This window comes from Sapajus apella, unplaced genomic scaffold (assembly GCF_009761245.1).
Source record: "Sapajus apella isolate SASKATOON/1434 unplaced genomic scaffold, GSC_monkey_1.0 scaffold36, whole genome shotgun sequence".
Classification (NCBI taxonomy): Eukaryota; Metazoa; Chordata; class Mammalia; order Primates; family Cebidae; genus Sapajus; species Sapajus apella.
In genome coordinates, this window is record NW_022436976.1 from 30,958,442 (window position 1) to 30,985,277 (window position 26,836).

At 46.2% G+C, this 26,836-nt stretch overlaps 1 protein-coding gene across 2 annotated transcripts in view; it reads left to right on the forward strand.

Moving 5' to 3' along the window:
• Positions 1 to 4,603: 4,603 nt before the first annotated feature.
• The window catches only part of DHCR24 (24-dehydrocholesterol reductase), a 36,767-nt gene continuing 14,534 nt past the window's right edge, over positions 4,604 to 26,836 (forward strand). For both annotated transcript variants that reach the window (XM_032296872.1, XM_032296873.1), the window contains exons 1-6: positions 4,604 to 4,980; positions 8,386 to 8,541; positions 15,696 to 15,801; positions 16,527 to 16,645; positions 20,581 to 20,844; positions 26,155 to 26,298. In XM_032296872.1, coding sequence (XP_032152763.1) covers positions 4,750 to 4,980; positions 8,386 to 8,541; positions 15,696 to 15,801; positions 16,527 to 16,645; positions 20,581 to 20,844; positions 26,155 to 26,298 — 1,020 coding nt within the window. In that variant the 5' untranslated portion in view covers positions 4,604 to 4,749. The remainder of the gene's footprint in view (positions 4,981 to 8,385; positions 8,542 to 15,695; positions 15,802 to 16,526; positions 16,646 to 20,580; positions 20,845 to 26,154; positions 26,299 to 26,836) is intronic.

Consider the following 26,836-nt stretch of genomic DNA (forward strand, 5'->3'; position numbering starts at 1 on the left):
ACCTTTGTTGTTGTAGCTGTTTGAGTCAGGGTTTTCTGTTACATGCAGTCAGAATCATCATATATGAGAAAGTGAGTGAACAAATGAATGACACTCCACTAGCATAAGGAAGCCAACACCCTTAGAATCAGCTTAAATTCTTGCCTGGGAGACTTTTAAAACTCCTTGAGAAACTCAAGGCAACAAGACAATAAAACCTTAATTATCTGGAAGTTTCTTTAATATAATTTTGTGAATAATTGGCTTTTACATGAAAGCTACACTTTGTAAGTAAAAAGAATCCTCTGCTAGGGCTTTATTACTTTATTTTATTTATTTTTTTGAAATGGAGTCTCGCTCTGTCACCCAGGCTAGAGTGCAATGGCGAGATCTCGGCTCACTGCAACCTCTGCCTCCCAGGTTCAAGCAATTCTCCTGTTTCAGCCTCCTGAGTAGCTGGGATTATAGGCATGTACCACCATGCCCAGCTAATTTTTGTATTTTTAGTAGAGATGGGGTTTCACCATGTGACCCACCTGCCTGGGCCTCCCAAAGTGCCAGGATTACAGGCAAGAGCCACTGAGCTGGCCTGTTAGGGCTTTATTTTAAGAACAAAGGTAATATTTTTTTTTTTAAAGATGGGGTTTCACCATGATGGCCAGGCTGGTCTTGAACTTCTGACCTCAGGTGATCCACCCACCTCGGCCTCCCAAAGTGCTGGGATTACAGGCGTGAGCCACCGTGCTCGGCGTTTTTTTTTTTTTTGTAATATTCTTAAAGAAGTTCCAGGGTTAATACTCAGTCAAATCTCCTAAGTTTTAGCATGAATAAGAGTAACTTAGACGCCTTCTTAAAAAGTAGATTCCTGGCCCCACCTCTGGAGATTTAGATTCAGTGGGATATGGTAGAGTCTAGGACTCTGCATTTTAGCAAGCATTCTGATGCAGTTGGTCTGCAAACCACACTTCAACAAACCCTATTCTAAAACTTCTACTTCATATCTATGGAATGGAACCACATGAATGGCTCCCATCTTCTGGATCTTTCCATCATTTGAATCTGCTCCCTTGATTATTGTGTGAAGTGTGGCCTGCAGACCAACTGCATCAGAATTCTCCATTCACCAGAATAAGACATTGATCAGATAAGTCACTTAAACTGAGTCTAAATGTCCCCATTTATTAAAAATAACACATTAATAATTCTCTGCATGGCCGCTCCTCAGACTGGTTGTAAAGATCAAATGATCTCAGTACCTGCATTGTACAAATATAAGAAAATGCAATTTGTTAGGACTCTCGTGTTTATTGTGCTCTTTAATTGAAGGAAAAAAAAACTGTGTTCTTTAGATTCTATTTATTAAGAAAGAAATAGAGACTCATACTGTAGAAAGATTGCTACATGGTCAAACTATAAAAGTGGTTTTGCTTAATCTCTAGTTAACCTAAAAAGTTGTTGCCCAGACATCCTCTTCCTAAGCATTCTGACTGTTTGCATGTTTCATCAACCGTGTAAGTAACATATGAGTAGATTCCCTGACAAAGGGAGCTGCTTTGACTCCAGCAAAAATTAGTGGGTCCAAGGTTATACATCATATGTTGTCCATTCATATAACCTAGAAGAAGACAAAACTATAGTGACAGAACAGGGCAGTGCTTGCCAAGGGCTAGGAGGTAGGGGAGAGTATGACTGCAAAGAGGCAGCAGAGGCAATTTTTGGGGGTGGTGGAACTATTCTGTATCCTCATTATGGTAGTAGTTACAGGAATCCTCATCATGCTAAATTCATCAACTATACAAAGATGAAGCAGTTTTACTATATGTTAACTTTAAATAATTAATTAATTGGCTCAGCTCAAAGTGACTGCTTTCCTTACCTGGATAAAACAATCTAAAGGATTAGAGTTTGTGGAGAGAGAAAAGAGGAATCAGAAATAGGAAAAGGGTAGGCAGGAAGAGAGAATGAGAAACGTGCACACTGCTTTTCTGAGTACTTTTTCACTTTTTTTTGTTGTTGTTGAGATAGCCTATTGCGGAGGCTAGTATGCAGTGGTGTGATCACGGCTCACTGCAGCCTTGACCTCCCAGGCTCAAGTGACCCTCCCATCTCAACCTCCTGAGTAGCTGAGACTACAAGTGCATGCCACCATGCCCAGCTTTTTTTTTTTCTCATTCTTCTTCTTCTTGTTTGTTTGTTTGTTTTTTGTGGACACAGGATCTTGCTACATTGCCCAGGCCAGTCTTAAACTCCTGGGCTCAAGCAATCTGCCCCTACTAGCGTCTCAAAGTGCTGAGATTACAGGCATGAACCACCACACCCAGCCTTAGTACTTTTTTATTCCTTTCCTTTTGGGGGAGCTGTTTCCTAAAGATCAGTTTTATCTACTTTTTGGGACTTCCTCCTTCTCTTCTGAAGTATAAAACTATTCTGATTAATCAGTAATTTCTACTGTTTCTCTTACACAACACTCAACACTTCAGTTAACGTTTAGGTTGAATTTCACTTTCCAGATTACCTAATACCCCCAAAATAATCAGAAAGGTTAAGCTTCTAAAGCAAAGCCCTCTCTAACAGATTCAGAGAGAACTGGGAGAGGTGTTTTCACATCGGCTTTCCTCTTCTTACTTCACCGTCCCCCTGTTGATCGGATCTTCTAGAGATGTAATACAAGACAAATCTGTAATTTAAATCTGTAATTTAAAAAGTAAATAAAGCAGGTGAAATTAATTCTAACACTATATTTTATTTAACCCCATAGCTCAAAATGTTATTTCAACATGTCATTAACATAAAAATTACTAATGAGCTATTTTGCATTCTTTCTTTGTACTAAGTCTTTGAAATCCAGTGTGTGTTTTACTCTTAAAGGGCATTTCAGTTTGGACTAGCCACATACCATTAGCTCATAGCTGTTGCATAAGACAGTACAGGTCCAGGCTATTTACTTTCGAAGTCCAGTGCAAACAACCTCTCATTCTTTGCACTTTGATAACTTGAATATTTGAGCCTACAATCTTCATTCATTCATTGGTCAACAGCCACTGGAGTGTTTACTGCACACAAAGCACTGTGCTTTCTGAAGCTAGAAAGACAAAAGTGAACAAGACATTGTTTGCCCTAAGGCTCGGTCTGTGGGGGTGAGAGGCACATAAAGAGACAATTATAAAATAATATGAAAGAACGGTGACAGAGAAGCACACTATTTAATAAGCACCTGGATGGGGTGCTAAGTGCTATAAATCTTTTAGAGGTGGCCCTCAGCTGGCTTCAGAATGTGTGACGTGAACTCTGAGAAGGGGATAGAAAGGGCATTCAGAGGTACTAGCTTAACCAGCAGCACGCAAATGAGAAATGGTAAGGCTCAGGGAGCCTACTAAGAGTGCATGTCGGCCGGGCGAGGTGGCTCATGCCTGTAATCCCAGCACTTTGTTTGGGAGGACGAGGCAGGAGGATCACGAGGTCAGGAGATCGAGACCATCCCAGCTAACACGGTGAAACCCTGTCTCTACTAAAAACACACAAACACAAAATCAGCCGGGCTTGGTGATATGTGCGTGCAGTCCCAGCTACTGATGAAGCTCAGGCAGGAGAATCACCGAACCTGGGAGGCGGAGGTTGCAGTGAGCCAAGATCGCGCCACTGCACTCCAGCCTGGGCGACAGAGCAAGATTCCAACTCAAAAAAAAAAAAAAAAAAAAAAGTGCATGTCAGGGCAGAGATGAACGGAGAGCGAACTGGACAGATATGCAAGACCAGAGAAGAGCCTGGTATGTCATGTTTACTTTCTAAACTAAAACATCTCGAAAACTTCCTAAAATTCCAGATGAAATGCAAAGGGCGCTGTATTTCAGCTTTTGCTGGTAACCGTGGCAGCTCCCCTACACTGGTTGCTGAGTGAGGGCAGGGACATGTTTTGCTCACCAACCTAACTCGAGGCACAAAGGGGGCCTGGAAGGTTTACTCGGCCGGGAATACCTGCCTTCATTCTTTCTCCTCGGGGCCTCCCATCTGCCTCAGTGAACTGGAAAAAGTGGAAAAGCCAGCCCTAGGATTTCAAGCTTCCAATGGCCTCTGGAGTTCACACAAAGGTCTTCACCTTTCTGAGCTGCTTCCAAGTGTTTACAATGAAGCTCACCACTCCCTACCGTCCAGGACTGTTGTGTAGCTCAAATGAATTCGTGGAAAGCGCCTCCCAAAATGAAAAGGTGCCCCTGCTTGCCTTGTGCACACCGAGTGCCAGGTTTCCACCCTCCGCGCCTGGGAACCGCCAGCCGGGCCACAGGGTGACTGACTCAGGGCCGGGGCGCCTACTAGCCCTCGGGCGGAAACCCAATGCAAACCGCTTAAGATGCATCTGCAGGAGGCGCCCCTAAGGAGTGGAGCAGACGGCCCTGCAGCCCCGAAGATCGGGAGCTCTGAGTCCCCGCCGCCCGCGCCCGGAAACCCCGGCGCCGCAGAACTCAGCAGACCCCACCAGAACCCACCCCGGCACCCCCGCCTTGCACGGCGGCGAGGAGAAAAAGGTGGAGCGACCTGACTCCCTCAGCCAATGAAAACCGCGGGTTCCTGGTCCGATCCCCAGCGCGGCTCGCCATTGGTCGCCGCCCGGGTCTCGGCCCACCAAACCTCGGCGACCTGAGCCAATCGCGAGGCGGCGGGCGATAACCGCTCCCCTGGCGGCGGGCTGCGGGTGCAGAGCGGATCAGGCGCGGAGCTGGCAGCGGTGACTGGCGGCGCGAGCCTGCAGCCCTCCCCGCGCCGCGTCCCACCATGGAGCCCACAGTGTCGCTGGCCGTGTGCGCGCTGCTCTTCCTGCTGTGGGTGCGCGTGAAGGGACTGGAGTTCGTGCTCATCCACCAGCGCTGGGTGTTCGTGTGCCTCTTCCTCTTGCCGCTCTCGCTCATCTTCGACATCTACTACTACGTGCGCGCCTGGGTGGTGTTCAAGCTCAACAGCGCGCCGCGCCTGCACGAGGAGCGCGTGCGGGACATCCAGAAGCAGGTGAGCGGCGCCGGGCGCGGCCGGGGCTCACAGCCGCGGGCTCCCGGGGGCGGCGAGCGCAGGGATAGCGGGACGCGAGGCGGCGACCGGAGCTGCGGTGCGAGGATTCCCGGGGGCTGTGGGGAACTGGCGTTGGAAGGGGGTTGGAACCAAACAAAAATGTGATTGGGGCGGGGGAACAGAATAGGCAAAGTACCTACTGTGTGCAGGGTATATTAGGGTACCTGGAGGGAGATGAAGAAGAAGAGGGGAGGTAACTCAGGGGCACTCTCACCCGGCCCAAGCATTTCCGAGGAGGAAAGGCTTCCGGGAGGTGGAGCGGGGTCTAGAGATTGGGAAGTTGGGGAAATAACTGGGGGAAGGTGTTTGGGTGGAGGGACTGGTGTGAGCAAAGGTTGGGAAGCCGGCAAGTGCAGGACAGGAGCGGGAGAAGGTCGGACAGTCTGTTTGGTGCTACGCTGGAGAGGGGCCTTGACGCCAAGGCCGAGTTTGGAGTTTATTTTGTAGCAGCAAGACGCTTTTGATTGGATTTAGGTTCGAAGACGAAAGCAAGAAGGTAAACCCAGCCCAGAAGCCAGAGGGAAGAGCCTCACAGCCTCTGGTGACGGAGGGCTCACTCTTTGACAAAGGCAATCGGTCCATCTCCCAGTTCCTCAGCCACCCACGGAACTGGTGGTCTGCTGTGGCTCACAGTGGAGCCTCCTCCGCATCCGGGACTGGCATGGGCCTGGGGCCTGGGGCCTGGGCGGTTTCTTGACTCCCTCTGCCCCTCTTGATGTACCTCTCTTGCTGGCATCAGGTTGCAAAGAGCTTCTGTTTCCTGCTGCTGCCCTCCCGTAGGTGTAGCAGCCTCCATATTCTGCTTGCGCTGCTTGCCGAAGAGCATGAAGATGGATGCGGAGAGACGTTCCCATGAGGCAGAATACCTTGGCCCGATGGGGAAGGCAGTGTCTAGAAGTGCTTTGCCCTGTAGCTCTGGGTTTTGCTGGTCACAGTCAGGGCTCCAGAGCCTCTGCCTGTCCTCCCTCCCCGCCTGCACCCTGCTTCCTAGCTCTTTTCTCGAGTTCAAATTCTCCATTTACCTGCTTGTCTCCCCCATCAGACTGTGAGTTCCTAGAATGCAGGGACTGTTATGTGACTTGCCTCTGGCCCATAGGACCTGGCTCAAAACAGCCTATCGAGCGTTTATTAATCTCAGCTAAGCCACAAGATTCACTGTGAGCAGGAAGACAAGCGCCCAGCTGGACTAGCCTCTACCCCCGACCTTCCATGTGCCATTGCCATCCTCACAGCAACCCTGGTAGATCTTGTGCCTATTTTACAAACAGAGAAAATTGAGTTTCAGAGTGTGAGTCATGTGCCCAGGAAGATGTAGTCAGTAAATGGGACTGGAACCCAGATTAGCTTGATTTCAGAGCCTGAATCCTGACATTTCTTCTTTCCCACTCTTTCCCTTCCCCTGTAGGTCTGGTTCAGTTGCCTCACACCTGGCTTGTAATAGCTGTCTGACCCAGTTGCCCTTTTTTCCAGGCCCTCTCTTTGACCTCCAGCTTAAATGCAGCACCCCAATCACTCCCTCCCATCTTTGGGCTTGTATCAAACTCCGTGGCTGTAGATTGAGGCAGGGACGAGGCCTGGTTGGTCAGGGAATCCCACCTCTCATTGCTTTCCCCCCAAATCACAGGAATCTCTTAATACCTGCTCCCTCGGGGCTCCATGGCCAAGGAAAGTCCTTCCCCGGGTTGCCGGTTTGCCCGGCCAGCTCCAGTGCAGCCGTCTCCAGGTGACCTGACAGTATTGACCAGATCTTTGGTTGCAAATGAAAGAAGCTCAATTCAAACTGACTTGAACAAAAAGAGATTTTATTGGCTCATGTCCTGGAAAGTCTGAGAGTATAAGTGTATCAGGCATGGCTGGATCCAGGATCCTCTGTCCCCCATCTCCATCTGTCCATCCCTCTGCCATCTCTTGGCCCTACTTTTCTTTCTTTTTTCTTTGTCTCGAGACAGAGCCTTGCTCTGTTGCCCAGGCTGGAGTGTAGTGGCATGATCTCAGCTCACTGCAACCTTCATCTTCCAGGTTCAAGCAGTTCTCTGCCTCAGCCTCCTGAATAGCTGGGGTTACAGGCACCTGCCACCATACCCGGCTAATTTTTAGTAGAGTCAGGGTTTCACCCTCTTAGCCAGGCTGGTCTTGAAGTCCTGACCTTCTGATCCACTCACCTCGGCCTCCCAAAGTGCTGGGATTACAGGCATGAGCCACTGCGCCTGGCCTTGGCCTTGCTTTTCTAAGTTGACTTCATTCTCTGGAGCCTCTCTTCCTGCAGAGGCCCCAACAGTTTCTGCTCATATCCAACCAGCTTAGTGACCCCACTAAAAAGAGAGTGGCCGTCCTGGAACTGGTCTCGTTTTCTTGACTTGGGTCATAGGCCCATCCTTTAACGTGTCTCTTTGGCCAGAAGGATAGAATCAGACCTCAGTCATGTGCTCACCTCCAGGGTTAGGGGAGTAGAATCAGTCTCACTTGGACCAAAGGAAGATTGAGATTGTTAGAAGCAGATAAAGAGGAAATGGCTGGTCACAGGTCAAAACAACAAATATCCACCTCCCTTGCATTAGTGTATCTCAGGAGAAAGGAAACACTTCCTCCTGCGTTTCTGATGGGCTTGTCATCTGTGGGCCATTTGTTCTGTATTTTGTGGTCTGGTCAGTTACTTTAGAGGTTTTGTGAAACCTCTTCCTTCCATTAGTTTGGTGGTCCTTCCCTGCTCCTCCTCTCCAAAGTGATACATGAGTTAACATATACAAATGTTTAAAGAGGCCTTGGCATGTGATAAGCCACCATACGTGTTAGCTGTTACCCTGTGGACTGTTACCACAACCCCATCTATCTTTCCTGTCCTGAAGTCAAACAAGCTCTGTCTATGAATCTGAGCTCTGCCATTTACCAGTTGTGTGACTTTGGACAAGTTCTTTTGCTTTTGAGTTTCCTCATCTGCAAAAGGGTGTCGTCATCCTGACTTCCTGGGACTATTGTAGGAATTAAACAAGACAGTGGGCAGTAGATGCCTAGTGTATTGGGAATACCCAGTAAATGGCCATTTTCATAATTGCTATTATCACCATGATAAAACCTTCTCTGAACTTCCCAGTTAGAATTAATGTTTTCAGAATGCTTTGATCCTCTCTTCTAGCTCTTTCTTCATTCTGCCTTTTGGTATAGCAGGATGTTGGCTTTTCTGTCAGCCTTGCTAGCCAAGGAGGTGCCAGCAAGCCTTTTCACTGTTCTGTTTCTCCCGTGCCTGATGGAGGCATCATTCCCAGCTCCACCTCAATGAAAACAGGGCTGCAGACTGCTCTGGGGATCCCCAGTAGGGCCAGCTCAGCCTCTGTCCTGTGGTTGCAGGTGCGGGAATGGAAGGAGCAGGGCAGCAAGACCTTCATGTGCACAGGACGCCCCGGCTGGCTCACCGTCTCGCTGCGTGTCGGGAAGTACAAGAAGACACACAAAAACATCATGATCAACCTGATGGACATTCTGGAAGTGGACACCAAGAAACAGGTAAGAATAGCATTGTTCTGGGCTCTGGGAGCAGGTGGGGGACTGCCCTGGTGCAAGTGACTCATAGGGAGATGATTTTGGCCAAGGGCATCCCAGAGTGGATCGGACCAATGCCCACAGTCATAGAAGATTCTGCCTGCCATTGCTGTCCTCAGGCCTTACAGGCCAGGCACTGGGGGAGAAATGGGTCATAACCCCATCTCAGAGGTGGACAGACCAAGACCTCAGGGGACCCTTTGATTGTCTGTGTTACCACAGGAAGTCAGGAATGGGGAACTCATGGGCAAAAGTGAGAGACAAAAAAGGAACCTACTTACCCCTTCCTGATAAGGAAGTGTGCTGGTGAAAACTGGGCTGCAGAAGTGACTGGGGAGGCGTGGGTCTTGTTCCAAGCTTCCTGGAGACCCTCTTGCTTAATAGCCTTCAAGATGTGCATACTTTTGGGCCCATCTAGTAATTTTGCTTCTCAAAACCTGGCCTAAGGAAAAAGGAGATCGACTTCAATATAATTAAAAATATGCAACACACAGAGATTGTATCACAGCTTTATTTCTAATTGACAACAATACAATATCCAATAATAGAATAGAAGAGTCATTAAATATGGCATATCTACTTGATAGCATTTTGTTGTTTTTGTGGGACCTTGGCCAAGTTACGTAATCTCTCTGTGCCATTTTTTAAAAAATAGCTTTATTGATGTATTGAAAGTGTGGTAAAAAGGCTGCGCGTGGTGGCTCATGCCTGTAATTCCAGCACTTTGGGAGGCTGAGGCGGGCAGATCACGACGTCAGGAGCTCAAGACCAGCCTGGCCAACATAGTGAAACCCTACCTCTACTTAAAAAAAAAAAAAAAAATTAGCCGGGTGTGGTGGCACACACCTGTAGCTACTTAGGAGGCTGAGGTGGGTGAATTGTTTGAACCTGGGAGGCAGAGGTGGCAGTGAGCTGACACCATGCCATTACACTCCAGCCTGGGTGACAGAGTGAGATTCCACCTCAAAAAAAAAAAAGAAGTGTGATAAAACTATTACCACAATCAAGACAACAAACATATCCATCACACCCCAAAATTTCCTCATGCTCCTGAGTAATCCCTTCCTCCAGCCTCTAGCCCTGCCTCTTCCCCTACCTGCCCCACATAGCCTTAGGCAAACAATGACCTTTCGGCCACTATAAATTAGTTCGATTCTAGAGTTTTATATAAATGGAATCATATAGTACTTTTTGTCTAGCTTTTTTTACTCGACATCTTTATTTGGAGATTCATCCTTGTTGAAGCATGTGTCAATAGAACGTTCTCTTTCACTGCTGAGTCATATTCTGTTGTGTGCAGTTGGTTTATCCATTCACCTACTGATGGACATTTTGGCTGGCTCCAGTTTGGGGCAATTACAAATAAAGTGGAACATTTGTGAGCAGTCTTTGTGTGGACATATGTCTTCCTTTCTCTTGGGCAAATATCTAGGAGTGGAATGACTAGATCATATGGTGGGTGTACATTTAACTTTTCAAGTAACTACCAAATTTTTTTTTTTCAAAGTGATCGTAAGCATTTTACATTTCCACCAGCAGTGAGAGTGTTGTTCTTGTTCCATATTGTAATAAACTTGGTATGGTTAGTGTTAATTTTAGCCATTCTAATAGGCGTGTAGTAGTTTTTCATTGTAATTTTAATTTGCATTTCCCTAGTGACTAATGATCTTTTCACATGCATGTTTGCTGTTTGTATACCTTCTTTGGTGAAGCCTGATCAAATCTTTTGCCAATTAAAAAAAATAAATCAGATTTTTTTCTTATATATTCTGGAAACATCTTTTTTTCTTTTTTAACTTTTAAGTTCAGTGGTACCTGTGCATGTTTGTTACATAGGTAAACTTGTGTCATGGGGTTTGTTACACAGATTATTTCATCACCCAGGTATTAAGCCTAGTACCTATTAGTTATTTTTCCTGATGCTCTCCCTCCTGCCTCCCTCCACCCTCTGATAGGCCCCAGTGTCTGTTGTTCCCCTGTATATTTCCATGTGTTCTCATCACTTAGCTCCCACTTATAAGTGAGAACATGCGGTATTTGGTTTTCTGTTCCTGCATTAGTTTGCTAAAGATAATGGCTTCCAGCTTCATTCGTGTTCTTACAAAGGAACATGGCTGCATAGTATTCCGTGGTATGTATGTACCACATTTTCTTTATCCAGTCTACCATTGATGGGCATTTAGGTTGATTCCATGTCTTTGCTATTGTGTATTGTGCTGCAGTGAACATACACATGCATGTGTCTTTATGATAGGATGATTTATATTACTTTGGGTATATACCCAGTAATGAGATTGCTGGGTTGAATGCTATTTCTGTTTTTTGGTCTTTAAGGTATCACCACACTGTCTTCCACATGGTTAAACTAATTTACACTCCCACCAACAGTGTATAAATGTTCCTTTTTCTCTGCAACCTTGCCACCATCGGTTATTTTTTGAGGTTTTAATAATAGCCACTCTGTGAGATGATATTTCATTGTGGTTCTGATTTGCATTTCTTTAATTATCAGTAATGTTGAGCTTTTTTCATGTGCTTGTTGGCCACATGCTTGTCTTTTCAAAAGTGTCTGTTCATGTCCTTTGCCCACTTTTTAATGGGCAATGCTGGATATTATACCTTGAAACAATACCCTTTATTAGATTCATGATTTGCAAATATTGTCTCCTTGTCTATGGCTTCTCTTTTGAAAACCAGAAGTTTTATTTATTTTTTCTTTTTATGGCAGAGTTTCACTCTGTCAGCCAGGCTAGAGTGCAGTAATGCAATCTCAGTTCGTTGCAGTCTCCTGACTCAGCCTCCTGTGTAGCTGGGATTACAGGCATACACCACACCTGGCTAATTTTTTGTGTTTTTAGTAGAGTAGGGGTTTCACCATGTTGGCCAGGCTGGTCTCAAACTCCTGACCTCAGGTGATCCTGCCCGCATTGGCCTCCCAAAGTGCTAGGATTAAAGGCGTGGGCCACTGCGCCTGGCCAAGCCAAAAGTTTTCATTTTTAAAGTCTAATTGTTATACATTGTGGGGTTTTTTTGGTTTGTTTATATTTTTGTTTTTTGAGACAGAGTGTTGCTCTGTTGCCCAGGATGGAGTGCAGTGGCGCTGTCTCAGCTCTCGGCAACCTCCTCCTTCCGGTTTCAAGCAATTCTTGTGCCTCAGCCTCCCAAGGGGGTAGCTGGGATTACAGGTGCACACCACCATACCTCGCTAATTTTTGTATTTTTAATAGAGAGGGCGTTTTACCATATTGGCCAGGCTGATTTCGAACTCCTGGCCTCAAATGATCCACCTATCTTGGCTTCCCAAAGTGTGGGATTATAGGTGTGAGTCACTGTGCCTGGCCGTTGTGTTTTTGATGTCTTATTTAGGAAATCTTTGCCTAATCCAGTGTCAGAAAGGCTTTCTTCTACATTTTCTTCTAGAAGTTTTATAGAAACCTTAAAGTGATGCTCTCTGGGCCTGAGGTTTTCTTTGTGAGCAAGTTTTTAAGCATAAATTCAATTTCTTTAATGATATTGGGCTCTTCAGTTTACTTCTTCTTGGGTTAGCTTTGTGTCTCAAAGGTATTTCTCCATTTCACTAAGTTGTATAATTCATTGACATAAAGTTGTTCACAATACTTCCTATAGACATCTGTAGCTTTGTCAAGTCTTTCGTTGTTGATATTGGCATTTTGTTTCTGTTCTCTTTTCCTCCTGAACAGTCTGACTAAAGGCTATTGAATTTTACTGATCTTCTCAAAGATTAGCTTTGATTTCATTGATTTTTCTCTTTTTGTGTGTGTATTTTGTTTGCAATTTCATTGATTTCTGCCTTGATCCTGGCTTTTTTTTTTTTTTTTTTGAGATGGAGTCTTGCTCTGACATCCAGACTGGAGTGCAGTGGTGTGATCTCGGCTCACTGCAGCCTCCGCCTCCTGGGTTCCAGCAATTTTCCTGCCTCAGCCTCCTGAGTAGCTGGGATTACAGGCACATGCCACCATGCCTGCCTAATTTCTTGTATTTTCAGTAGAGACGGGGTTTCACCATGTTGGCCAGGCTGTTCTTGAACTTGACCTCAAGTGATCTGCCCACCTTGACCTCCCAAAGTACTGGGATTACAGGCGTGAGCCACCGTGCTCGGCCTCTGCTTTGGCCTATATTATTTCCTTTCTTTTCTTACTTTGGGTTTAATACTACTCTTTTTCTAGTTTTTTAAGGTTAAAGTTTAAGTCATTGACTTAGACCTTTTTTTTTTCTAATATAGATGTTTAGTGCTATAAATTTTTCCCTAAGCACTGTTTTAGAGGCAGTTCATAAATTTCTGTATGTTTTCTTTTCTTTTTTATTTCAGTTTAAAATGCTTTCTGATTTCCCTTTTGATATCTGCTTTAACCCATGGATTCTTTAAAAGCATGTTGATTTTTATAACTAGTTTTGAGCAATTTTATTAACATGCACTTTGGTATAGTTTTCTTCAGAATTCTTGTTTGGAATTCTGAAGAAAATAATTTTATCATAATTTTTCATCAAATTAGGAAATTTGGGGGCCATTATTTCTTTATCTGTTTTTCTGTCCCCCTTTTTTTTCCCCTCTAGTTTGGGGACTGCTAGGGTATATATTAGGCCATTTCAAGTTGTTCTGTAGCTCAGGTTACTGAGGCAGTGTTCATTAAAAAATTGTTTTCTCTGGTGTTTCATTTTAGATGATTTCTGTTGCTATGTATTTAAGTTAACTATTCTTTTCTTTTGCATCTTCTCATTTGATGTTAGTGCCATCCAGTGTATCTTTTATTTCAGGCATTATGGTTTTCATTTCCAGAAGTTTGATTTGGATTTTTTTTTTTTTTTTTGAGATGGAGTTTCGCTCTTGTTACCCAGGCTGGAGTGCAATGGCGCGATCTCGGCTCACCGCAACCTCCGCCTCCTGGGTTCAGGCAATTCTCCTGCCTCAGCCTCCTGAGTAGCTGGGATTACAGACACGCGCCACCATGCCCAGCTAATTTTTTTTGTAGTTTTAGTAGAGACGGGGTTTCACCATGTTGACCAGGATGGTCTCGATCTCTTGACCTTGTGATCCACCCGCCTCGGCCTCCCAAAGTGCTGGGATTACAGGCTTGAGCCACCGCGCCCGGCTTTTTTTTTTTTTTTTGAAATGGAATCTCACTCTGTCGCCTAGGCTGGACTGGTGCAGTGGCATGATCTCGGCCCACTGCAACTTCTGCCTCCTGAGTTCAATGGATTCTGCTGTCTCAGCCTCCCAAGTAGCTGGGATTACAGATGCCTGTTACCACGCCTGGATAATTTTTTTGTATTTTTAGTAGAGACGGGGTTTCACCATGTTGGGCAGGCTGTTCTCAAACTTCTTATCTCAGGTGAATCTCCTGCCTTGGCCTCCCAAAGTGCTGAGATTACAGGCGTGTGCCACCATGCCCAGCCTCACCCTCATCTTTTTAACTCTTAGAAAATCCAAAGTCCCCTGTGGACCCCACCTGGGTCTCTCCTTCCCTGTACTGCCTCACTCCAGTCAGTTACATGGGCCATCCCTAGAGCTAACCTTTTTAAAAAATACTTTTTAATTTTTTTATTTTACTCCTTGCTTGTTGCCCTGGCTGGTCTCGAACCCCTGGCCTCAAGCAGTCCTCCCGCCTCAGAGTTCACTCACCTTGTTTATTTCCTGTTCTCTGAGGGATCACTAACTTTGATTGTTTATGTCCATTATGTTGAAAACCCTTATTTCATATATTTTGTCCATTTTTTTTTTCTTCAGGCAGCAGGGTAAACCTGGTCCCTGTTGTTCCACCTCAGCTAGAAGTAGAAGTCCAAGGGATGTACACATTAAAAATTGTGTGTTCCAAGAATGTGTAATGATATGGGGTGATGGTCATAGTATAGTATTAAATTTTAAAAAGGCAAGACAGAAAATGAGATATGCTGTTTGTGTGTGTTGTGTTAAAACATAAAATAGTGTGAAAGGAAAATCTTGGTGCCCCAAAATTACTAAACTAAGGGAAAAGTCAAATGGAACTGCTCAGGACAAACCTGCCTCCCATTCTATTCAAAGGCATCCCTCTGCTCACTGAGATAGATGCATAGTCTGATTGCCTCCTTTGGAAGGGCTTATCAGAAACTGAAAAGAATGCGGCCGTTTGTCTCTTAACTACCTGTGACCTGGAAGCCCCCCTCCCTGCTTCAAGTTGTCCCCGCCTTCCTGGGCAGAAGCAGTGTACTTCCTACATATATTGATTGATGTCTCCTATCTCCCTAAAATGTACAATCCTGAGCTGTGCACCAGCCTCCTTGGGCACATGTCACAGGACTGCCTGAGGCTGTATCATGGGAACGCATCCTTAAGCTTGGCAAAATAAACTTTCTAAATTAACTGAGACTTGTCTCTTATATTCAGGGTTCACAATAGCAATATAGTGTGTGGGGGGGAAAAAAACAAAGTAAATACATAATGTACACACTGTTATTAACATTGGTAACTCTGAAGAACTAGGATAGGTGATTTTTTTTTTTTTTTTTTTTTTGAGATGGAGTCTCGCTCTGTTGCCCTGGAGTGCAATGACACTGATCTTGGCTCACTGTAGCCTCTGCCTCCTGGGTTCAAGCAATTCTCCTGCCTCAGCCTCCCAGGCAGCTGGGACTACAGGTGCTTACTACCATGCCCAGCTAATTTTTGCATTTTTAGTAGAAACAGGGTTTCACCAAGTTGGCCATGCTGTTCTCAAACTCTTGACCTCAGGTGATCCGCCCATCTCAGCCTCCCAAAGTGCTGGGATTACAGGCATGAGCCACCGTGCCCAGCCAGCATGGGTAATTTTTGTTTTCTTCTTCACTTTTGCTATATCTTCTAAGTGAATGAGTATTTCTCCTGTAATTTAGAAAAGGATAAGTCAAATATTTAGTATAAATATACTTGAAGGGCAAGGTTAAACGCTAGCTAACAGAGAGGCAGAAATCCCATTCCCTGTAATTAAAGGCAGTGTTCTAGAAAGAGCCTGTAAAGGCTGTATTGGAATCCCTGCAGGAGGTGTTTGCGAAGGTTTGAGATGACACCTTCTGTGTGCAGGAGCCCCCCACTGCCTTGGGCCTGGCAGCCTCCTTTTGACCCAGGATCTCTTTTCTTGTGTCAACAGATTGTCCGTGTGGAGCCCTTGGTGTCCATGGGCCAGGTGACTGCCCTGCTGAACTCCATTGGCTGGACTCTGCCCGTGTTGCCTGAGCTGGATGACCTCACAGTGGGTAAGGACCCCATGTTAATGGGCAGTAGGAGACAGACGGTCCTAGGATCAGAGCTGATGGGCCTTGGCCACCCTCCATCTAGTCCTGGAATTGCCACTATTCCATCTGTGACAGAAGTCATTCTGTCTCTTACTTGCCTGCTCCAATGACAGGGATGTTCACTGCCTGCTGTTCATTTCTGAGCAGTTCAAGTTATCAGATGGCACTTTTAATTTCTGGTTTGAATCTGCTTCCCTGTGACTTATTCCCATTGCTCCAATTCTACTCCATGGAACACACAGAATAAGTCTAGTCTCTCTTTTTCTCTCATAGGATTCATAGCCCCCAAAGCCTCTTCTCCAAGAAAAACATCTTTGGTTCTTTTAACTATTCCCATGGGACAGGGCTTCCTGTCACCCCGTCAGCCCCCCTTTTCATTAAAGTCCCTCTCAAAATGAATGCACACAGATTTCTAGGTTGAGGCTGGCCAGAGGTGAGGTGTGAGTACCCTTGATAAAGTCTGCTTACCACCCTCTGCCTCTAAGGATGACCTCATGCTTCCATCTGAGCCCCTCCTTCCCTCTTCTGCTCTCTAGATTGACAGGTGGGAAATCTCCCCTAAGTCAACAACCCCATTTCTGCTAGCCTGCCATGCCTCCCTCATACTAGGAGGTCCCCAGCTCCAACCCACCCCAACCCTGTACCTGAAGCTCTCCCTGCTGACGCTTTGTGTGATGTCTCTGCAGGGGGCTTGATCATGGGCACGGGCATAGAGTCGTCATCCCACAAATACGGCCTATTCCAACACATCTGCACTGCCTACGAGCTGGTCCTGGCTGATGGCAGCTTTGTGCGATGCACTCCGGTGAGTTCAGCGATGGGAAACATCCATGCCAGCCTGCTCTGGGTATTAAGGATCCTGAGGTCAGGGAGGGGGCTCCTCTGGGTGTGCCTCATTTCAAATACACCTGTTCAGTCTGTGGCTATATCCATAATAAAAATTTGTATAGCCCCTTATATGTGCTTGGGCGATGTTGTAAATACATTATATATATTAAGGCATGTAATCCTTCAACAACCTTATGAGGAAGATACTATTATTATCCCGATTTTATAGATAGGAAACTAAAGCTCAGAGAGGTTAATAAACTTGTCATAGATCACACAGCTGGGACTCATACCCCAGTAATCAGCCTCCCAGATCCCTTCCCCCTAGCCATTCCTTATGCCATCCTGCCTCTTTGGAGGAAGTCAGGCCTTGGCATCAAAGCTGGTATCTTACACTGTGAGGTGCGGTCGCATGTCACACAACAGTAGGGATGAGTTATGAGAAATGAGTTGTAGACAATTTTGTCATTGTGCAAACATCATGGAGTATACTTACGTAAACCTAGATGAGAAAACCTACTTCATACCTAGGCTACATGGGATAGCCTACTGCTCCTTGGCTACAGAACTGTACAGCATAGTACTGTACTCAGTACTGTAGGCTGCGGTAACACATGGTACTTATGTATCTAAACATACCTAAACTTAGAAAAGGTACAGTCAAAATATAAAAGATAAAAAATGCTACATCTGGATAGCGTACCTACCATGAATGGAGCTTGCAGGACTGGAAGTTGCTCTTGGTGAGTCAGTGAGTGAGTCAGTGAGTGAGTGAGTGAGTGAGTGAGTGAGTGAATGTGAATGCCTAGGAGATTACTGTACACTACTGTAGACTTTATAAATACTGTACACTTAGGCTATACCAAATTTATTTTTCAAAATTTTCTTTCTTCAATAACAAATTACTGTTAGCTTACTATAACGTTTTTACTTTATAAACTCTTTAAAAACTTTTGAGTCTTGTAATAACACTGAGCTTAAAATGCAAACACATTGTGCAGGAGTCCAAAAATATTTTCCTTCTTTATATCCTTATTCTATAAGCTTTTTTCTTCTTTTTTTTAATTTTCTTTTCCTGAGACGGAGTCTCTGTTGTCTAACTGGAGTGCAGTGACACGACCTCGGCTCACTGAACCCTCAGCTTCCTAGGTTCAAGTGATTCTTCTGCCTCAGCCTCCTTAGTGGCTGGGACTACAGGCGTGCACCACCATGCCTGGCTAATTGCAGTCAGCCCTGATTATGCCAGAGCGAGACCCTGTCTCAAAGAAAAAAAGTGAAGACACTAACACACAGTAGTCTAGGCCTACCCAGAGTCAAAATTATCAATAACGCTTCCACTTACACATCTTGCCCCACTTGAAAGTCTTCAGGGGCAAAACACATGGAACTGTCATCTCCTATGACAACAATGCCTTCTTCTGCAATACCTCCTGAAGGACCTGCCTGTGGCTGTTTACAGTTAACTTCTTTTTTTTTTTTTTTTTTTTTTGACATGGAGTCTCGCCCTGTTTCCCAGGCTGGAAAGCAGTGGCATGATCTCCGCTCCCTGCAACCTCCGCCTCCCGGGTTCAAATGATTATACTGCCTTAGCCTCCTGAGTAGCTGGGATTACAGGTGCCTGCCACCACGCCTAACTAATTTTTGTATTTTTAGTAGAGGTGGGGTTTCACCATGTTGCCCAGGCTGGTCTCCAACTCCTGACCTGATGATCTGCCCACCTTGGCCTCCCAAAGTGCTTGGACTACAGGCATGAGCTACTGTACCCAGCCTTAACTTTTTTTAATAAGCAGAAAGAGTGCACTCTAAAATAACAATTAAAAGTATAGTGTAGTAAATACATAAACCAATGACAGAGTCATTATGAAGTATTATGTGGTGTACATAATTATATGTGCTATACTTTTATACAACTGGCAGTACAGATTTGCTTACACCAGTGTCGCCATAAACACATGAGTATGACATTAGGATAGCTGTGATAGCTATGATATCACTAGGCAATAGGGCTTTTTCAGCTCCATTATAATCTTATGAGACCACCATCATATCTGCGGCCCATTGTTGACTGAAATGTCTTTATGCAGCACGTGATCATGTAACTAAGTGATTAGAGAGGCTGTTTTAGAAAAATAAAAGGCAATTCTGCCGGGCACGGTGGCTCAAGCCTGTAATCCCAGCACTTTGGGAGGCCAAGGCGGGTGGATCACGAGGTCAAGAGATCGAGACCATCCTGGTCAACATGGTGAAACCCCGTCTCTACTAAAAATACAAAACATTAGCTGGGCATGGTGGTGCGTGCCTGTAATCCCAGCTACTCAGGAGGCTGAGGCAGGAGAATTGCCTGAACCCAGGAGGCGGAGGTTGCGGTGAGCCGAGACCACGCCATTGCACTCCAGCCTGGGTAACATGAGTGAAACTCCATCTCAAAAAAAAAAAAAAAAAAAAAAGGCAATTCTACCACCCAAACTGGGATACAAACACGTAAAGCATTTTATCTAAGAGGTGGGATAGAACTGAAACTTTAAATAACCTTGGCTCTGTCCTGGCAGGTATGAGGGGGCCCTTGGCATGGGAGAGACAGTCAGTCTGGTTGAAGTGGGTATTTCAGGGAGCCACCAGAGTCGTTTACCTCACAGAAGAGGGCCAAGGGAAAGACTCCCAGCTTGGCAGTACTATTCTTAGATGAGAGATACCCCTAGCAAGATTCACACCAGTTCATTCTATTTCCCTGAACGCTTGCTGGGGCCCTGTCTTTTAACTTATTTATTATTGGCAGAGAAAGGAGACAGACATTTATGAATTCCTTCCCTTCTCTGGGACCCAGGTTTCTCACTGACAAATACGTGGTCTAGAGGAATAAATAGGTCCTGTATGGGAAGCTCCTTGTATAGAGCTGAGCATGTAGCAGTGTGTCATCGTCACTGCCGTGACCGGGAGAATGTGATTAGCTCCAAGGGGGAGTCAGTGGGCTCAATGCTGCTATTCCTGAGGCTTCTGCCAGCCTGCTGCAGAGCCTCTGTGCTCCAGCTCTCCTGCCCCCTGCATTCACTGTGCCCATCACCAAGAGCATTCAGGTTTCACGAAAACTGCACAGGGCTGTCCTCTTAGTAAAGGCAGGACAAGGCTGGACTTTTTCAGAAGGAGCTTTATTAGAGCCAAAGAATCCCAATTAGAATGGCCAAGGAAAAGTCAGTTATCTATGTGCAAGACATATGTCAAAACAATAAAATGGTGAGATTGGACATGGATTTACAGAAGCAGATGAGGTGTTGTAGGAAACACTGGCTGGGGAGTTAGGTGAGCTTGCCTGGGCCTTGGCATTGCTGCAGCTGACTTTTCTGGGAAGCCTTGGCTGAGTCATGGCAGCCCTCAGAGACTCAGTTTCTTTCCTTGTCATAAGGGAGTGCCAGCACCCTCCCTGGGCTTTGTTGTGGATGGATCCCACAAGCCAGTGGACTGGGAAAGGCTGTGTAAATTTTAGTGATGCTTCAGAAGTGAGGAAATTTAGTGTTCCCCAGCTACACTGCCTGACACCCAGTAAGGGTTCAGCCCTGTTTTAGGCCTTGGACCCCTGCCCCTGAGTCACCCATTGTGGGTTGTGGCGGGGGGCAGTGCTGGTCCCAGCTTTTTCCTGAATAGCCTCTGGGTCAGGGGCTGTGCCTAGATGGGAGAAGGAGGATGCTCTCTCAGTGAGCATCCTTGAAACAGTGAGCAGTATTATGTTCCATGTCATGCTGAAGCTGCAGAGAGAAAACCAAAGCCCAATAAGCTCAGTGTGTACAGTTCATTGTTTGGGTTTACACAAGACAGTGAGAGAACAGGGACTCTCCCAGGCTTTGCTCCCTGACTGACTGTGTGCCACAATATGGGACCCAAGGTTCCAGCTCTCAACATGTCAATTCTGTCTCACAGTCCGAAAACTCAGACCTATTCTATGCCGTACCCTGGTCCTGTGGGACGCTGGGTTTCCTGGTGGCTGCCGAGATCCGCATCATCCCTGCCAAGAAGTACGTCAAGCTGCGTTTCGAGCCGGTGCGGGGCCTGGAGGCTATCTGTGCCAGGTTCACCCATGAGTCCCAGCGGCAGGAGAACCACTTCGTGGAAGGGCTGCTCTACTCCCTGGATGAGGCTGTCATTATGACGGGGGTCATGACAGACGAGGTAGAGCCCAGCAAGGTAAGCCAGGGTGTCAGCTGCTTGCAGACCAAGACTGGAGAGGCATCACTGTACTGAGACTGAGCCCGTTCCCCCATCCTGACCCTGGCAGCCACCTCTTCAAGGCTGGGTCAGCCCACCTGGGATACAGGCAACAGGATCTATCATCAGAGTTGTCTTAGACAGTGATGGAAGCTTCCACCTACTCCCTACCACCTGCCTGTGATGTGCTTGTCTCTTAGTCGATGCAATCTTTGGTCCTCATAGCAACCCCATTTTACAGATGAGGAAACTGAATCTTCAAGAGGTAATGTAGGCTGGGCACAGTGGCTCACACCTGTAATCCCAACATTTAAAAGAGATAATGTAAACTTCCACAAGATTTGAGTAATTGATTTGATGCCTTGGAATCTAGATTGACATTCCTTCCACATATGCCATGTAATTTTTACTAGCAGTTTTTTCTGCCTTTAGAAAGGATTTGTGCTTATTGTAAGACACTTGGAAGGTACAAACAAGTCAAGAGGAAAGAAAAGACTCCACCTGTAAATGTGACCCAAAGCCAGTATGGCCAATGTATTTGGTATACAACTGGTCCTTCTGTCTCTGGGTTTCACATCAGTGGATTCAACCAACTGCAGATTGAAAATGTTCAGGGGGCAAAAATGGATGGTTTCATGTGAGCTGAACACGGACAGACTTTTTTTTCTTATCAACTCCTTAACTATTATATAGCATTTACATTGTATTAGGTATTATAAGAAATCTAGAGATGGTTTAAAGTATACAGGAGGATGTGCGTAGGGTTCTATGCACATACTACATCATTTTATGTATAGGACTTACGCATTCATGGATTTGGGGGGATCCTGGAACAAATCTCCCATGGATACTGAGGGACAACTGTATTTATTTCCTCTTTCTGTGTATGGATTTTTTTTAAAGGTTTTAAATTGTAAATGTAATATAACAATGCCAAAATACATAAAGAAAAGTTAAAGTAAAAGTACATCTCTTTACACCCAGGATGTAACAACTTAGGTATAACACTTTTGTGTGTATTCTTCAAGACCTATTTTTTTTTTCTTTTTCTTTTTTTTTTTTTTTTTTTTTTTGAGAGAGGGTCTCTGTCACCCAGGCTGGAGTACAGTGGTGCAGTCATAGCTCACTATAGCCTTGAACTCCAGGGCTCAAGCAGTCCTCCTACCTTAGCCTCCTAAGTAGCTGGGACTACAGGCATGTGCCACCATGTCTGGTTAATTTTTAATTTTTTTTGAGATAGTCTCACTCTGTTGCCCAGGCAGTGGTGTGATCTCGGCTAACTGCAACTTCTGCCTCCCAGGTTCAAGCAATTCTCATGCCTTAGCTTCCCAAGTAGCTGGAATTACAGGCATGTGCCACCACACCACACCTGCCTAATTTTTGCAGTTTTACTAGAGATAGAGTTTTGCCATGTTGACCAGGTGGGTCTCAAACTCCTGACCTCAGGTGATCCACCCACCTTGGCCTCCCAAGCCAAGTGCTGGGATTATAGGTGTTAGCCACTGTGCCCAGCCTAGTTAATTTTTAAAATTTTTTTGTAGGGGTGGGGTCTTGCTATGTTGCCCAAGCTAGTCTTGAATACCTGGCCTTAAGCAATCTTCCCACCTTAGCCTCCCAAAGTAGTGAGATTATAGGCGTGAGCCACCAAACCCAGCCAAGACCTATTTCCCTGTGTGTGTGTGTGTATGTGTGCATGTCTTCTTTTCATTCTATAACATCCCATTTTTGCATGTAAATAATTGGCTTAATTTAGCCCTTACTGACATTTATGTTGCATAAACTTTTGCTCTTACAAATAATATTGCATTGAAGATTTAAGACTGTCTTACATTTATCCTGTCCTTCTGTACAAATATTTGTGTAGGATTGAATCAGAAAAATGGAACTCGTTACACAAAGGTTTGAGCACTTTAAATGTTAATAGATAAAACCAAACAACCCTCAAGAAGAGCTGTGCTTATGCCTACTTGCAGCAGTGGTGCGTGAGAACACCTTTTTCCCTACATGCTTGCCAACACTAAATAAGATCACTCTTTCATTTTTGCCAATCTGATAGGGTTAAAAATAGTATCTCGTTTTATTTTGCAGTTCTTGGATCACTCATGAGGGTGAGCATCTCTTTGCAGTTTGTTTGTCTTCAGCTGTGATCACCTGTTCACATTTGTCTTTTCTTGTTTATTGTTTTTTGTTTTGTTTTGAGACAAGGTCTCGCTCTGTTGCCCAGACTAGATGCAATGGTGCAATCTCGGCCCACTGCAATCTCTGCCTCCCAGGCTCAAGCAATTCTCCTGTCTCAGCCTCCCGAGTAGCTGGGAGTACAGGCACACACCACTGCACCCGGCTAATTTCGGTATTTTTAGTAGAGACAGGGTTTCACCATGTTGCCCGGGTTGGTCTCAAACTTCTGAGCTCAGATGATCCTCCTGCCTCGGCCTCCCAAAGTGCTGGGATTACAGGCGTGAGCCACTGCACCCAGCCTTTTTCTTGTTTATTGTAATGAGCATTTCCCCATGTTGTTATATTGCCTTAACTATTGTTGTTAATGTCCACCTACAGAACATTGCATAGAGCAAACGAATGAATGCCCTATCGCTGCCCAGAGTTGAAAATTTAAGCTTTCTGATTTTTTTTGTTATTTTAATTAATGGAGCAATGAACAACTTTTGTCTGTAATTCGAATAATGTCTTAACGTAGAAATCGCAGATCAAAGGATAGCATCCCTTCAGACTCTTAATTTATACCTATATATATACTTCAAACGTTTTAAAGTTGTAAAGGGCTGGAAAATCATCTGGTACAATCCTCTCTACAAATAAGAAAATGAGGCCCAAAAAGGGAAAGAGACTTCTCTGAGGACACACAGCTAGCACAGAACAGATTTAAATTCCAGCTTGTGACTCCTGGTTCAGTCAGTTCCCCAACATATCAGCCTGCAGACTTTAGCATCATGCAAACATTGCTCCCTGTGGGTCTCTGCAGTAAGTGCGGAGGTCCTGGAGCAGCGGTGGCAATACGGCATATCGAGCTGAAGTGTATGGCCCTCCTGGGCCCCTGGATCTGCCTGACCCAGGCCAAAGCCCAGACAGTATGTGTCACCTACACCAAGTCACCTAGCAAGGACATCTAGACCAGAGGTTTCCAGGTGCTCTGAGGCATTCCCTTGAGGCTATCAGGGGTAGGAAAGCTGAGGGATGGGACCAAGGGGAGTTACCACCCCCACTGTACCCAAAGTGGCTCTGCTGTCTTCTGTTTGATGTGTTAGATGCCACCTAAGATTATGATTGGGCAGAGGGGTTTGCACTGCTTTTAAAATATTTGGAGACCTGATCTGATTCCTTTACTTCCCAAGGAGAAGACTTGAGGCCCAGAGGGCCTTACCCAGAGGCCCTCCCAGAATCAGCAACAGAGGGGTATTTGCCAAGTGCCCCAGTGAGCAAGACCCTGATACCTGATGGGAACAGGGCTGAGGCAGAGTGGTAGATGCCATTAGACGTCTGGGCACTTCATTTTAGAAGCATTTCTTCCAAACATTTCTGTTTCCAAGCATTTGGGAAGTTGTCCCTGTGTGCCAGGCCCTGTGATGGGCCCTCTGCAGGCACTGCCCAGTGTAAAGCTTGCCACAATCCTGTGAGAAGCAGCCTGCCCCCGTTTCACGGGGGCGGGGAGCAGAGATAGGAAGTGGCTTGCAATCAAGGACTGAGGTGGCCTGGAGCTCGTGTAGCCACCTGGCCTCCTCAGCTGGTGTGTGCCTGGAAGAGACATACTATCTAGGTTCTTTCCCACATCCTGAGCTTCTCTGCATGGCTCCTGATGCATCAGCGGGCACCAGGAGCACCTGTATCTAGGTGGCCCTAAGTCTCACTTTCATTATGCAGCTGGTGGTGCCACTGCCACATACATGCCACACCTCACCTGCGGTTAGATCAGGTTGCTCTGTTTCCTTCTGGGTTCCCCTCTTCACATGAGCAGGCAGAGGCCAGCATGAGTGTTTTTTGCCCTGCCCCATACCATCCCCACCAAAACTAATTTGGGCAAAGAGGCTCTTTAGCCCTAGTTTCCTGACCCTGCAGAGTGTCCTGAGCAGCAGGGTGGGCACAAGCACAAGCAGGTGCACACAGAGAAGCTGCACGTGCTGGGATCCAGAGCAAAGGGTTGCCTGGCTCTAGGGTAGAGAAGGTCAGCAACGGGGGTGGGTGGGGGCTGAGACTCCAGCCCCCTGTGAGCCAGGCACTGTGCTTGGCACTTCCTACATCATCTCTTTTAGTCTTCCAGAGGTGCTAAGTAACCTGCCCAGGCTCTGCCGAATGTGTTGTAAGTGGAAAAAGCAAATTGGCAAATAATACATGTAAGATAATCCCATTTTTATAAATATAATGGGCATGTGTATGTAATTTCTAATAGGCAAAGAACTCCCACAAAGTATGTATTTTTATTGACATGTTATATGTGAAGAAACTGGCTCAGAGATGACCTGCCTGAGGTCACACAGCTGGTGGGGAACTGGGTGTGTCCCCAGCTGCCCATCCTGAAGCTTATGCTCTTTCCAGGATCCCCCCTGCCTCTCCCTGTGAGCATCTGCCAGAATTCATTTATGGATGAGGAAGCTGAGGCCAGGAGAAGCTCAGCCATCCTAGCACACACAGCACATTGAGTCCTGACCCTTTAGGGCTGAAGGAGACACCAGCTCAATACAAGATTTGGGTGTGAGAGCCCCCAGAGCCAGGGACAGGGCCAGGGCCAGGGAGGTGTGAGGTTTATTCATGTGAGCATCCTCCAGACAATGGCTGCCTGGGGAGTGCTGTGCCCAGAGGACTGTGGAGCTTGGTCCAGGGACAGCAGGGAAAGTGCCATGACCAATTAGTGCTGCGAGCCCTGGATTGCATTGACAGGCTGACCCATGCCCAGAGTTCAAGCTTCACTGGCCTCAGGGAGGGTAGGAAAGGAGGGAGGGAGGGAATTCCCCTGCCTGGAGCACTGCATCAGGGCAGACACTATTAAACATTTGCACCAGGCTAGGCTGGGGTCACTGAGTTCTCTAGACTGTCAGGGACTTACTGTGTGGCCCTGGGCACATACCACTTAACCTCTTTTGAGCTCCTGCTCTCTCTGCTAGAAGATACCCGCTGTGCATAACCTCACCAGCTTTCAAGAGTCTCAAAGGCGATAATAGACATCAGAGAGCTTTGAAAAGGCCAGGAGTGCTGAACAGAAGCCGGGTGTCACTGTTACGCCCTGATGGCGCTGGGCACTTGTCTGCAGGCTGATCATAGTGCCCTCTGTCATTTCAGCTGAATAGCATTGGCAATTACTACAAGCCGTGGTTCTTTAAGCATGTGGAGAACTATCTGAAGACAAACCGAGAGGGCCTGGAGTACATTCCCTTGAGACACTACTACCACCGCCACACGCGCAGCATCTTCTGGGAGCTCCAGGTGAGGCTTGGGTTTCTGTAGCCCTGGCTCCTCCCGGCCAGCCGGGCAGGGAGCCCAGACAGGTAACACTGTAGCCATACTCTCTCCCTTCAGGGAAAAGAGTGGCTTTGTCCTAAGTAACCTGTGATGACTTCTCAAGCAGCAACACAGTCGTTTCCTTCTGAAGGAACCAGCTACTTCCAGTTCAAGCAGCAGGCGCTCAGCAAGTACTGCTTGGTGCTGGGGGGGCAGGCCCTGGGCCGGTACTTTGGAGAACACAGACCTGTTCTGCTCTTAACAAGGGTTAGCCTCTAGCCAAGGTGAGCAGACAGATCCCTGCATTGTAAAGGGCTACAGAGACAACAGGAGGAAGTGGCTAGTTCTGCCTAGGTCTCGGGATGGCAGCCAAGCCTGGTTGTGAAAGGTGAGTGAGAATTTGCTGTTGCGTGTGTAGACGGGTGGGTAGATGAGGAGCAGTGACACTTTAAGTGGGGGAAGGTCAGGAAGAGTCCCTCAGGAGATGACTTTGTGAGCAGTGACCTGAACACAGGGAGTGCAG